The sequence below is a fragment of the Erithacus rubecula genome (genome assembly GCF_903797595.1).
Source record: "Erithacus rubecula genome assembly, chromosome: 4".
Lineage (NCBI taxonomy): Eukaryota > Metazoa > Chordata > Aves > Passeriformes > Muscicapidae > Erithacus > Erithacus rubecula.
The window spans coordinates 42,444,059-42,458,905 of NC_136686.1; the positions used below are offsets into that span (position 1 = coordinate 42,444,059).

General features: G+C 36.4%; 1 protein-coding gene across 15 annotated transcripts in view; it reads right to left on the reverse strand.

The window, feature by feature from the left end:
- The window catches only part of NRCAM (neuronal cell adhesion molecule), a 139,989-nt gene that overhangs the window by 58,679 nt on the left and 66,463 nt on the right, over positions 1-14,847 (reverse strand). For all 15 annotated transcript variants that reach the window (XM_079303356.1, XM_079303351.1, XM_079303364.1 and 12 more), the window contains 2 exons: positions 5,161-5,348; positions 692-797 (listed from right to left, as the gene is read on the reverse strand). In XM_079303356.1, the coding sequence (XP_079159482.1) occupies positions 692-797; positions 5,161-5,251 (197 nt within the window). In that variant the 5' untranslated portion in view covers positions 5,252-5,348. The remainder of the gene's footprint in view (positions 1-691; positions 798-5,160; positions 5,349-14,847) is intronic.

Sequence of the window (14,847 nt, forward strand, 5' to 3'; positions counted from 1 at the left end):
ACTGATGTTCCCAGTACAGGTACTCAGTACCTTGAAATTAGTAGTTTTCAAATATTTCAAGATGCTGAAAGAGGATCTTAAAATTGACGGTGATCAGGAATCTGATCCATTTCTGCCAAAACCAAAACTTAAGGCTGTTAAATACACAAGGCTGCTGATCAATAAAACTGATGCAGACTGCATAACCTCTGACAAATTGTATTTCAAGATCAGCCTCCTAAAATGGAAGTATTTATAAAACCTTGCATTTGAATGTATTAGTATTAATCTGACTATATTCAATGTCCATTCTTCTTTAACACTATGCCTAAATCTGGCGCATCATCCAGTCCATAGTACATGCCTCCTAGTGTGTCCTGTGGGCATTTGCCTATCTGCTCTGGTAATAATCAACTGTTATTTTATTGTTAGTTTTGAGAAGAAAAAAATGCTACTATTGCTTGATGACTCCAGAAACATTGAAATGCCAAGTGTGATAAGAGTCAAAATTGTGTCACTATCTGGTAGCCATGTAATTTACAGAGGTATGGATGTGTGCATGTTTCTGCATGTGCAAACACATTCATACATATAATCTTGATCTTACTAGTTTACAAAAATTATAGTATGTTTTCCTAGTTCTTTCACGCTCTTAGGCCAATAACACACACACAAAAAAAAAAAAAAAAAAAAAAAAAAAAGAGCTACTAACCTAGGAGGTGGCTTTCCTTTGGCTTCACATTGTATTACAATATTCTCTCGAGGGTCAACAATGTAATCTTTTGGAGATTGCTGAGTTATCGTAGGAGGTTGTGACACTTCATTATGGAATACAACAAAGAGAGATGATTTCAACAATATTTTCAAAGTATCACCAAGTCACTTTTGTAAGCAGAGATAGAAGAATCGCAGTTAGCAACCAAATCACTGACAGAAGAGTGACATTCAAGTATCCTTTGTATCAGGAAGCTCTCTACCCTTGGAAATCAGTGTAGCTATACTAATTTCCAGCTGAGCTATTCTGATTTACAGTGGATGAAGATCTTGGCCAAAAAGTTTAATGAAAATATCATTTCTACACCTCAGATTTCAACAGATTTTCACAAACCAAAGGACACTCAAATTTTAAGTCCAAAAAATCTGAAATGAAGAGTTGCAAGACATAAACCTTCACAAAATAATTTTTTACCACACAGAAGGAGAAAATATACATTGCTTTGTGCTTCAAAACATTTTATGTATTTTCAAATTCTCTGTGGGTGAAACCTTTCCACACATTCATTATGCTTAACATATTGCATTAATCTATAAAGTATGCTTTTAAGAACTACTTTTCAGGAGTAAAAATGTGTTATAAGCAAAATACTCTGTTAAAAACAACAAAAATATTGTCTAGTTTCCAAATAAAGAAAACATGTAGGAAAAGTAAGGCACTGATTCCTCTCAAGAGACTGTTTAAAAATACACTCAATCTTGTGAACTGTCCCAGGAGAAGCAATCATTTAACATTTGTGATTTGTCTAGTACTATAAAACAAGTAGCAAAGAACAAAATCGATTCATTTGACAAAGCAGTTGGTGTCTACCTACTGTAAGTAATTTATAACCTTTTACCATTATCTATGCCCATTTCTGCAAAAAAAAAAAATACTGTTTGTGATATTAGGATAGTGAGAAAGGTTTCTGCCTCAACATTATTCATATGTTTATTGCTTAGTGTCACCTAAATAAACCTGTTAAATAGCATGCCCATGAACATCCCTGCCTAAGTGATGTAAATCACCTGTTCAGCAATACCCTTTGCTGCTGCTTTGGGGTAATTTCTAGCCACCAGAAAAAAATAATTCAGTCATTAGCATTAGCTGTGTTCTCATGCCTCACTCCAGAAATTTAAAATTCTACAACTGGGACTTCTATTTAAGTCTTCCTTAAGTACACATTAAGTACTCCTTTGCACAGGCAGAGCTAGCTGTCTGTAAAACCCTTACCTGCAAGAAAGAGCAATGAAAAGAAATCAGATCATGGAATCATAACAAAACACAGCAGCTAAGCAGAACAGAACAGGCAACAGAGAACTAGGTTCTGCTCCTCACTGCACAGGGAGGAATCCTTGAAAGAGAAAGGCAACATTTTCACATGATGCCTTTCTGTTTATTTCTTTAGGCAGTCCTTTTCCCCTTCAGAGGCATTTCTCAGGGTCAGTACATGTCAGATGCTTACTTGGGAAAAGCAAATACACTCTGAAAAAGAAAATTACATAAACACTGCCCAACCCACAGAATATTTCATCTGATGCACATCAAAACCCTGAAATCTCCACTCCTGTGTTATGGGCTGCATTTATAATTGATTAAATTATCCATAAACTAAAGCTAAGCTAGAAAATATGAGGTCTACTTCAATAGCTATATCCACTGTAGATACAAAAATATGTCCACATCAGATATGAAAAATAGTACAAAAGTACATACATTCCAATAATTTTTTTTTTCAAATGTATTTACTCCTGAAAGTAGTAACAAAACACTGCACATACTGATATCAAGTGAATATGTTAATGTTCAAATAGCACACCATCAAAAATCAGACAATTAAATTATTCAGAATATCAGTGTTGTTTTATGTACAGTAGTATTTTCTGAACACTGCATGCACAAAACATCTAGATACAGCAAACCAAATTATCAACAAAATGTCAGAATCACACATTTTTGGACTGCAAATTCAATTTGCAACACAATCTGTATTAATTTTTAGCAGCACACAGCCTATTTTTAGTGAAGAGCAACTTACATTCTTCTAGAAGTTTTGCTTTTATTCCCACATCAGAATCAGCAGTTGAATGGACAAATGGAGATTAAAGAGAAACATTTGTTAGTGAAGAGAAAATTAGCAATTTTGAGAGGGAAGGTAAGTATCTCTGACAAGTACATTGGTCACCATTAAAAAGAAAATATTTAAAACATTCAGCACTGCAACCCATGCAGCAATGCCTGAAATTCCAGCCACAATTTCCATTGTGTCAGATATTATTACATTTATCTTAAAGCTCATGGTATGAGGAACTTTCCTGAAGTGTTGACTTTTAAACAGCAACCATGCTATGTGATTTTGGCCTTGCAAGGACATAAAACACTAACATGGAGGAGACAGCAGCAAATCAGAATTAATGGAGTGCACTACCCTCATGCTGCAGTCAAAATCAATCCACCCATATGATCACGTGGAAGAACAAAGAGAATGCTTCGGGCTAAAATTACTCTTGTAAAGCCAAAAGCACCAAATTCTACACAATAGACTTGCAACCCCTTTTGGTTTTAAAAAAAAGCTAAATAAAAAAATTCACCTTAGCTGTCAGATCTTTATTGCTCACTTCCAATGCTTTGCAAAAACACGTTTCTTTACCAATAGGCCAAATGTCCTTGAGTCCCCTACATTTTCAGTCATTCCTTGCCTGCTTGAGGAGACACTGACTAGGAACTAATGAACTTGCTATGAACAGGAATTTCTAACCTGGATGAAACCTAAACATGCAACTAATCAAGGATGTTTTTCTCAGCAGGTCTCTATGGTGAATATTCAGGGAAGACTCAAAAAAAAATCTAGGTCCTTCCCGTGTGGTGATCTCCTAGAGCCCATTCTCATCATTATTTATGAAAGCAGTATCATCATTCTAGATGCAATTTCTGGCTAAAAGTTCAAGTATGTGACTTTATCAAACCTCACAAAGTTATTAAGCATGAAGTAGAAGAGAATAAATTCTCAGTACAAAATTAAAATGATATAGCCCAAAGGGATATTCATTTTTGTCTATTGATGCATTTCTGGTAAGTTTAACCCAAAATCTTGCTCTTAAGATAACAATATTAGAGAGGTGCAGAATTTTTATTAGTTGCTAAACTACAAGATAGATTTAAAACACTATTTATAGCCTGCAAAGACGTTTAAAGAGAAAAATTAAGTTTTGAAAGTAACAAATTCATTTATTTATCGAACTTTCAAAGCCTTGTTTAACCCACAGCTTATTGCTCTAAAAGCATTTACAACACAACAAGTTGGATGTGATTCAGATATATTGATTTTGTTACAGAAATACAGGTCATTGGTTTGACAGGCTTGTAAAATGCATGGGGAAAAAAGTCACCAAAGCACTTGCAATGTATGTCAGGGATTATTAAAGAAAAACATGCATTTCTGGAAGGAAGGAAAATATCAAAATCACAGGTGTAAAGAAAACCATGCAGATTAGAATCACAGGCAAGTTTACTGATGTATTAATCTGCCAATTAAACATGAGCCCTAACGTTCTCTCCCCTGGTAATTAGTTTAACAAATGAATAGTCACTGAGAGGTGCAACATGGTTCACTGAATTCTGAAAATATGATTGTGTTTATCTTAGAAAGAAATCATCAATCTGAAACATGAGCAATTTAATAAAAGTAACTACTGAGAATATAAAATGCAGCAACTACCATTTCTTTTCAGCATGGAGTGCTACCTTCAATGGTCCCCACTAACAGAATTTTATACTAGACAAGATATACTAGACAAGAACTTCAGATATTGGGATTTCTCCTCCTTCAGATGTTCCCTCATGTGTTAATGTCAGCTGGAGTTCCCAACTCAGCACATTTTTAACATGTTTTTAAGAAAAAGTTCTTAACTGTTTTCAGGTACTACTTAAGAAATCTAAGAGCCTTACTTACCCTTTTGCATCAAAAAAATAGGATGCTTTGAGTGTCTGAATTTTATGTATTTGAATTTTTTACTAGCTCTCATATCAGCTCCCGGGAACCTCTTCCTTGAAGGTAAGGGTGATTGTTTAAAGCAACTAGGAATTGCCTTGGGATTTTTAGAAAATTATAAATATGATTTTAATTTAAAAAATAATTAGCCTTTAGCAGGGCTTTTCTGCCCTTCTTAATTTTGATCAAACAAAGGCACACTGAAGTGTAAGTACGATTCTGTGAGAATCATGTGTTAAACCTCCTCAACTGACCAATGTAACTCATTTTATATGCACAGATTTTGAAAATCTTCAGTAAGTAAGTGTAAACATTCATGACTGAATGGCCAAACCCACTATTTTAAGCACCATGTTGGAGTTATCTTCAGCTTCTTACAGAAATTATTTAACTAATCTTCCATTATTCTGCACTTATTTATCAGGTTAATACTTACAGTCAAGAGGTACATCCAGTGCAGAAATAATTTGGCACAGAAAAAGGACCAGGGAAGTTTTGCTTGTAGGTATGCTCAACTTTTTCATCATGATTTTATCCGTACTGAGTAAATCACACTTGAAGAATGAACTTCAGCTTCAGAAGACTTGATAGCTTGCAGTAGTTATGTAAGTATAGGCAAGAAACCTGGTAAATAAAAACAAAAAAATGATATGCAGGTACAATGGAGAGCTAAATGATCACATGCATCTCAATAATATTACAAAATACAAGCAGTCTAAGTGCTATATCCAAGCATAAAAGTTACACCATGTGTTCTACTGAAATCCAAGAAATTAACAAGTTCTTAGCTCATCTAGATTGTAACACTTTCCTAAGGAAGCTAGTGAAGAACTCCTATAACCTTATTGAATGGAAATACAAATGCCTCTCCTAAGAAGGAAAAAGCATCAGTCAGTCCATGTAGTTAAAAGAAGAGTATATACTAAAGATAATAGTCCTTTGAAGTAGATTTACTAGATAAAAGCCTTAGAGGTCTCTCTGCAAGCACCTTGCACCATTTTTGGAAAGAGGCATTTTAGGCATTTATTCCAATGAAAACATGTCAAGCCTTGAACGTGCTAAGTAAACTGTAGAATCTTTCTGCATCTTTGAGTTAGGTGTCCCAGCTTCTCCCCACTTTGGAACTCTTTCTAATAAGACAGCTGTAGACTGAATACACAAGTCTTCATGAAGGTGCTGAGGTGCTACCATGTATACTGTACCTAGGCTCCTATTTCTGGATATCTGATTCCTCTCAAAATAAATAACATCAAAATGCTTTTTCATTTCCATCCTGAAACCAAAATTTAATTAACTGTCAGCATATTCTCAAACATTCTTCTCCTCCTTTCATATGTGACAAACTGTCGGAAATGAAACTCAAGGGAAATGTGTTCCTTGAAATGTGCTGGATTTCCCCCCTCAGCCAAGCATGAGAGATCACATTAGCCATGCAGAATGAGTCTGGTCCCTCCTTATTTTCTGCATGTGGGACCAAGCTCTAGCTGAGAATGCTGGAGGAGTGAAAACTAGCTGCCTGCAAGCCCCATCAGCATCACCAGTGACCTACAAAGAGCCATGCAGCCCTAGAAATCCAAACAGTGCTTACACAATGCATTCTCAGTAAATGGACATCCACTGAGAAAGTACTTCCCAGATGCCAGATGGATCAGAGAGTTTACAGTGATCAGAATTAGCTCACCCTGAAGAGAACACTTGCTCAGCTCTGGCTACAGATATGAAACACAATGCTATCCAGTCCCCAAGGAGTTAAAGTTGCAAAGAAGCAGCCTCTTTATGAATGTTAAATTAAAAGTTGTTTGTGGTTCCTGAAGTTACTTAAACCAGTCTATGGAAAGAATTTCCCTCAATTTTCACATTACATAAGAAATTATGCCTCTTAATTGCTGCAGTAAATTATCATTCTCTTTATACAGTTCTCTGAGCAGAGACTGGAATTGGAAACCAAAATTGAGGCATGGAGTTCTGCTTGTCATCCTAACCTAGGACATCAAACTCCCTGATTCTTACTGTCACTATCCATAAAACAGATTTTTCTTTCAAAATAAGAATATTCCAGTAGGTTAAAGTTCCAGACATGTACTACTTGGAGTTGTTGGGAACTGCTGACTGGAGTATTATGGAAGAGGGCAAGTCTCTAGGACTGCAAACTATAATGTAATGACTAATTATTTATCAATGGCAGATCAGAAAAATTGTAAAACACATCAGAAGAGCAGACACCATAGTTCTGGCCTTTGCATAATTATTTATACAAACTGGAACTACACAAGCAGTCAAAAGTGCCATGACTACTTATAAAATACTCAATAAGGGGTTCAGATATGCATGAAATGGAAGCAGGAATGCATGAAAAATATTCCTAGAAAAATAAATTGAACTTTCCTACATTTTAAATGAGCATCCTAAATTGCTGGGGGTTGAACTGAGAAAGGTGAGAAGTGTTTTCTCCATCCCATTTTGGCACGTACAGTTTACTACACTCCTGCTGCAGTGAGCAGGTGGACGGAGTTGAGCTGCTGTCAAGAGTGCCTGAGAACACTCCAGCAACTTCCTGCAATGAAGTGCTCTCCAGAAAAGTTGATTTTATTCCATCAACTACAGCTGTCTGCTTTTCAGTTAAACGAGGTTCTCACTCACTGTTCTCCTGATCTTTATGTCACCTCCTCATTACAGTATCACTGCAATTAACATGGTGCCCTCACTGTGCAATGACCTGGGATTTACAGGATACTCTTGGAAATATTCCACAAGTGAACCTCGACTTCTATTGTTTCTTCCCCATGCAACATTTCAGTTCTCCTTACAAAACCCTGAAAACCTTATTATCCACTTTATTGTCTTGTTCTTTTGACATGTAAAATGAGCATTGCAGTGATTTGAGAATGCTATAAAATTAAATTGCATTTGCTTTGAACAAGTACAAATGAATACACGAGCACTAGTGAATCAGGCAGGGGCAATTTAAATGATTGGTAAAGTAATACTCTTGAGAAATTGTCTCATATTGTCTACCTCTGCTACTGCAAAGTTCCAGTAGGATACCTATTGAATCCACTGCTGGAATGTTTGGATATAATATGGGAATTCAGCCTCAGAGAGCCAATGTGCCCAAAGGGTTTGGATAGAACATTACTGAAAATGATTTTAAGTTTGTCAGCACGACTGGGTGCTCCTGCTGAATATATTCAAGATTAAATCTGGCATAATTTAGAATGAATACAACAGCTGCTGTGTAGAACTAAACATTGCTTTGACACAACATTATCTGCTACAAAACAAGGACAGGCCTCTAAGCGCAGTTCAATGTAAAGGTTTCAATTGCGAACTTGAAATATTAATACAGCAGACTGCCTTTTCCTCCAGATAATTTATTTACAAGCTCTTGTAACTCAGATGTTTTCCCCTACCCTTTTCATAGGAAAACAAATATATTTTGACAGTTCATTCAGGAGTTTACCCAACAATTTGTATAAAATAAAATTTTCTATATATCCATACCTCCTATGTACCTAACAAAATGTCACTTGTCACGTCTTCTGTGCTTATTGATGAGATGCTGATTGTTACTAACAACATGGACTAAAGGTTGAAGCTATGGGGTAGCAAACAGGAGTCGAGGTAAATAAAAATGCATAAACAAGTGCAATAGTATTTCATCACAAAGTATAATTTCAAAAGGCAAGGGTTTTATTATTACAAAAGTATTACAAAAGAACCAGGATCAAGTGAGAGACATCAACCTTTTCACCACTTAGAAAAATACCCAAAAAAACAAGTACTTTTTAAAAATAGAAAAACAGAAATTCACAATGAGAAGAATGAAAGCACATGAGGTAAGCTTGAGGTAGATTATAGGGCAGAAGATCAAAACACAGTTTGTTCCCAGTGGTCTCTTCACTGGGACCATTTGGCTATGAAGTGCAAAACCAGATACTTCAGAAACACTGAAGGAGCTAGGAGAAACAGCATGTATAAGGAAGGGATAATTTAAAAGGCAGAATTCAAGATTCCTTTTGCAAATCAAAAGGGACAAGGATCTCAATTTTAAGAGCTCAAGAGCAAATGAATCACAGAATTGAATCACAGAAGGTTGAAAAAGACCTTTAAGATCATCAAGCCTAACTATCAGCATGGCCAAATTCCACATATGTTCCACATATGTTTAAATACCTTCAGGGATGAGGACTCAACCACTTCACTGAGAAGCCTGTTCCAGTGCTTCATAGCTGTTTCAGTAAAGATTTTCTTCCTAATATTTAAACTAAACCTTCCTGGACCAATTTGAGACTGTTCCTTCTTGTCCTTTTGCTTGCTACTTAGGAGAAGACACTGGTATATCACAGGTTACATCCTTCCCCTTTGAAGGAGTATCCATCCTACCTGCTGACTCTGATACTCCCTGAATTGTGTCCAGGCACTGTAGAAGAATTATGATTGGGTCAGGCCAGTATCTGCCAAAGGGAGCCTTAACAACTGAACAGTATCCATGGCTGAGGACCAAACACCCACACACAGAGGATATTTTACTCTTCTCTACCAGTACTGAATAATACTGATTTCTGATTAGAATATTAATTGACACCTCAAAGCTGAGTCAATTTAGGCTCCAAATGACAGAGAGGACACATTTTTCCTCTAGCTATCTACAGCAGAAGAGCATACGTAATTTTTAATTTCTTGTAAATGCTGCTGCAATATTTCTTTTTTAGGATGTAAGAGAGTAAGGAAGTTTGTTTGCATAAATTCAATCTAGTGCAAAGTTAGACAGTATTTTCTAAATGTAATATTGTTTCACAGAGATTTGATGCATCACTGATTATGCATTTCTGCTCAATTACATTACTTTTAAGACAAAAAGGTCTTTAGATATGTGAATGGAATCCAAGGTCAGTGTAAGAAGTGTGAAAGGTTATTAAAGTGCAAGACAGAACAACTGGAATATTTAATATATATTAGGAAGAAAAAACATTCTTTTCCATATAGACATGATTGAATTAATGCAGAACAAGTTAGACACTGCAGAGTAGAAAAAAATTATTACTTAGCAAAAAACTTCCTCTGCTTCATTTGTCTAATGCCTGGATTTTTCTTCACAGTGAAAGACAGTGATTAGAATATAGGAAAAATTAACAGTTTTCAAGGAAATCTGTTTCATAGCAGTTTTATATCCACAGAAACATGAAAAGCAATTTCAAATGGCATAAATGTATTTAATGATTTGTACATTAAAAAAGGATTGAAGATTATAATCAAAAAGCACAATATGCTTGCTTTTGAGGATAACTGCAATACCCCTATCACTTAATGAAAGGTCTTTACAGGACTTACGTGTTTTACACAACTATGTTAAATATGCAAGTATTAATAAAATGATTTAAAATATTTTTGAACAAATGGTTTCAAATTTCACACTTCTTTTTTAGATTATCTAGTACTTGCAATAATAAGTCACATAAAAATGTTAATTTGTAACAATAACTTAATTAAAATCTTTCAAATAGAAACAGGTAACAATGCACTTAGTGTTGCTCTACCTAAGCAGCATGGACACAGCACTACTAGAAACAATAATGCTATATAACAAGAATAATTTAAAATTTTTCTATGGAAGTAGCATGACATGACATGACTAAACAGCCAAATATGTGTTTCAAAATTTTTCTCTTGAAAAATCTCATAGTCAATTCAGTCCCCACTGGTTTGCTTTCCCCATCCATCTCTTACCTATTAGATGTAAATTATCCAAGTTGTGGTCTCCTTCCAGGTAGCTGATTTTATTCTACTTACCATAGGACACATAGCTTTAGAGTGTCCCAATAGAGGCATCAATAAAAATATTTTTTAAATGTTCTAAAAGCACCAAATAAGAACTATTTCTCATCCTCTAGAACCCTGCAAAACACCACACTGCTTTCCTCCAAGTTTTTAATTTGTCACAATCTCCTATAAATCTATCCTTTAAAGTCATCAGGGAATACTAATCATCTTCTGTGATCTCCTGTTTATGAAGCTTAAGCGCATTGCTTTGGATTTGGCTATACTGTATGTGTTATAGGGACATCCATTTAAAGAGAACTGGATGAAAAAGAAACTATGCAGACAGAACTCCTGAATTCAACAAGATCTTCTCAGGACAAATTCAGCTCCTTCACTTCAGGTACTTATTAGAGTTAGATGTCTATATGCACTTGGACATTTTCAAGCTATTTTGACAAAGGCAGATGCCTCACTCTAAATGTTCTCAGCAATTTTATATACAGCAAAAAATCATCAGCCTGGTTGGTTCCATTTGTGAACTGCCACGACACTGAGCATTACTGTTTTGGCCCTGAGAATGTACTTAAGCATTCATAGTGGCCTCCTTCCCTTCCACAATCCAGACACAATTTGAGTCTCTTGATACTCAGTCTCAGTTTTCCACTATGGGAAAGTCACACAGTCCTTGAAACTTCTTTATTGAAATCCTATATTAAGACCTGGCAACTGGTTTGTTATTCATCAAAGTCTGGTCTGTTTTGTTACATAGTTCAACTCATGTTTTTATTAATTGGTGGCAATAAGTCAAATGATTTTGAAAGGCTTTTACATTGACACCATCATCTTACTAAACTTGCAATTTTACCAGATATTAAAAGACTAAAATAAAGTTTTTGTCAATCATTTGTTTTACAAGCCCTACTTTCCATAAAACTCTGAGCAGAATCAATTTTACTCAAGGCCTTTAATTCCCTATCAGCTGAGTCCCCAATCAGCTTTTTCCATATGTTCACTGTAATTTATATCAGGCTATATTTACCCTGCTCAATCTGCTTGTCTATTCTGAATCTGGGCAGAACACCAGCTTTCTTCCAGTCTTAAGGAACATATTAAAAATGAAAACCTGTGAACCAGATATCTTCCCCACTAGCTCCTCTGGAGGTCACTGGTAGGCCCATCACACTTAGACTTGCTGAATGACATAAAATTATGTCTCTTCAACACATATTATTCAATATCTACTAATGGTTACTATGACTAAAGAAGCTTTTCATCCTAATATAATGCATCCTAATTTTTCTTCCAAATCATCATATTACTTGAAATAATATAACAACATCAGAAAACAGTGCTGACCCTGTTTCTGTTCCTAAGACTTGGTCCTATTAAAAACACGAAGTATTTGCCTGTTTGTCTCCACCATGGTAATGACCAACACATCTGCCATAAGAACAGAAGCTCTTTCAACACAAGTACAAGTACACAAGTACTGACTGTACATCTGCATAGCCCCAGCACAAAGAGATCCAATGCTTCCAGCATAACTTCAGTATCAATTTCAGAACCAGCAACAGAGAACTGCTTCAAGTATCCACCCATATTCCACTGCCACTGAACTGCACTTTTACCAGGTCATCAGACACTCACACAGCTGATGCATCCTCAGACAAGGTGACTCCTCTGGCCCTGATAGGACTGAGCAGGGTTTGAGTTGGTCTCTCCTAAGCCCTAAAATTTCATAGCTGCTAACTGGATCGCTTTGGTAAATTATTATGAACACTGTGATACAGCTAAAAAAAACAGAGGTAGAGGGTCCTTAAAAATTTCAAGTCTGCTCAAGAAATACAGCCTATGAGCACCAAAAACTGTAGGAAAAAGCCCCCAAAAAACTAAGCATGGAGGTCAAATATCTAATTTAGGGCTGCAGGTAAGCCTGTAAACTCAGTCATGTGTCACAGACTTGAATCCTTTAAGCAGCCACTTAGTCAATTTTTAAAACACTGAAGCAAAGCTAATCTGTCCTTTTACAGTTGTCTTAAATATTCCCTGAAGAGCTAGATTGGATTTGGCCCTTTTGAGGATTTAAACAGAGCAGCACTTACTTTTTAGATCCTGCTCAGCTTAAATTATAAACTGCTTTGGCTGGGATGACTATAGACATGGCAAAGCAAAGCTGTGGATAGCCCTCAAATAGCTAGGTAAGCCTAGTAAGCCTGGTAAGTTTAGATGCCTCCAGAGTCAACCAGCATCTGAACAGCACTTCTGCACTGCAAATTTAAACAAATGACTCAGTCTTGCTTGGGTCCTTCCTGGTGTCCTAAATTCTTGATTGGATTCTTTTACCTTTTTAATCACCTCACACAAAAATGATGGAACTGAGCATAAAACTGATGGTTTAGTGACATCTATTTCAGTAGTCCTTTAGAGTCACGACAGCCTGAACAAATACACTTCATCTCTTACATATGTCTACATACTTTACCGTCTTTCAAAGACTTGGTTGAGGTGTTTGAATTGAGTGTAACTTTGCAAACCTGCTGAAGACCATGAGTTTACAAAAGATGGAGTGAAAACATAACTTGCGTCAGTTTAGAGAGAGTTATTTTGGTTTGAAGTGCATCACTAAATATGGTGATCAAGGAGAGGAAAAAATTCTCCTGATCACTAAAAGTCTCTGCAAGTTAGAAAGAATTCAGAGTAAGTGAGAGAAAAACTAGGGAAACACATTTTTACAGCTCATGGATGGTAAAAACAGGCACCTAGATGATGGTATCATTAGGATAGCTCTTCATGCTTTGACACTTTTAGAGCACGCAAATAATCTCATGCTCATTAAGTACAAAAAATTCAGCACAAACTTCAACAAGACAACTATTTTACAAGTATCCCATCTCTTTCCCTCTGAAAGGATTTGCTGTAGAACAAAACAGTGCTTAAGAGAAAAAAAATCAATGTATCATCAGCCTGCTTTGACAGCCATACCATAGTGTGCAAACAGAACCAGTAGGAAAACTAAGTGGGCAGCAGGAAAATGCACTGTTACTCTGAGTGAAGACTCCCAGTTCAGTTACTTGTAAATATGCAAAGAGGATGCTCAGCTGAAATACTCCCTGATTTCTTTACATGGGAGATATGATGAAACTGATTTTTTTTTTTTCAATTTTTCTAATTTTTTTCTACCCATCAGAATTTAGAGAAGGGGCTTCAGAGAGCTACCTAAGGAAAAGGTAATACACTCTGTATTACACTTGTTAATTATCTTCTTTGTATCCTTACAGCTAACCCCCAAAGCACTTACTGTCCAGATATTCCTGCAATCCTGGAGATATTCTTGAGAAAACCATTCTGTGCAAAAGAGCAGAATCTGATTCACAGACAGAGCAACTCCTCCCTTAGGGAAGTAGTGGAGAAGTAATATTAGCATGAAATGCTGGAATAGTTATCCTAAAGAGAAGGTCACTCAGAATAGGGATATTGCCAGAAACTGAGGACTAAGGCATCCTGTCAGATATAAAAAAACCCTAACAAGCACATGAACAAAGGAGGGTAAACAGCACAGAGGGAACAAACTGTACAAACTCCAGCTAGCTGCCCTGGGTACATTTCTTGGTGATAGGGTTGGGGACTAGCCACCTATGTGCAACACCTATTTAACAGGTAAAAGTTGGCCTGCTTGCTCACTTAATTTAAATAATTGTTACAGGACTTAAAATTGCATCTGTTATCTGCCCAACATTAAAAACTGAAATGAACAGAGAACTCTGAAACAAATACTTCAACACTACAGAAATACTCTTGCCTTTCTCTTTAAAAGAAAGAATGATATTGTTCACAATGATTATAGCTGTGCAAAACAAGTCTGTTCCTGCTTTATACATCACTGATTCCTGCTGTCATTGCTTCCAACAGAATTATGTGAGACCTACGTATGAACTCACTTATAATTTGTTTGCAGGTACACCAATATTGTGGTACATTTTATAACCAGGTCACTATGCTCGGGTGACTGTCCCCCTGTACTCAGCCCTGCTGAAGCTACACCTTGAATCCTGTGTTCAGTTTGGGGTCCCTCACTACAAGCAAGACATTGAGGTGCTGGAGAGTATCCAGAGAAGGGCAATGAGGCTGGTGAAGGGTCTGGAGCACACATATGATGAGAAGCAACAGAGAGAGCTGGGTCTGTTTAGCCTGGAGAAAAGCAGGCTAAAGTGGGACCTCATGAAAGAAGGTTGTAACAAGGTGGAAGTTGGCCTCTTCTCCCAAGTAACACGAGGTAGGACAAGAGGAAACTGCCTCAAATTGTGCCAGGGGAGTTTTAGATTGGGTATTAGAAAACATTTCTTCACTGAAAGGGCGGTCAACA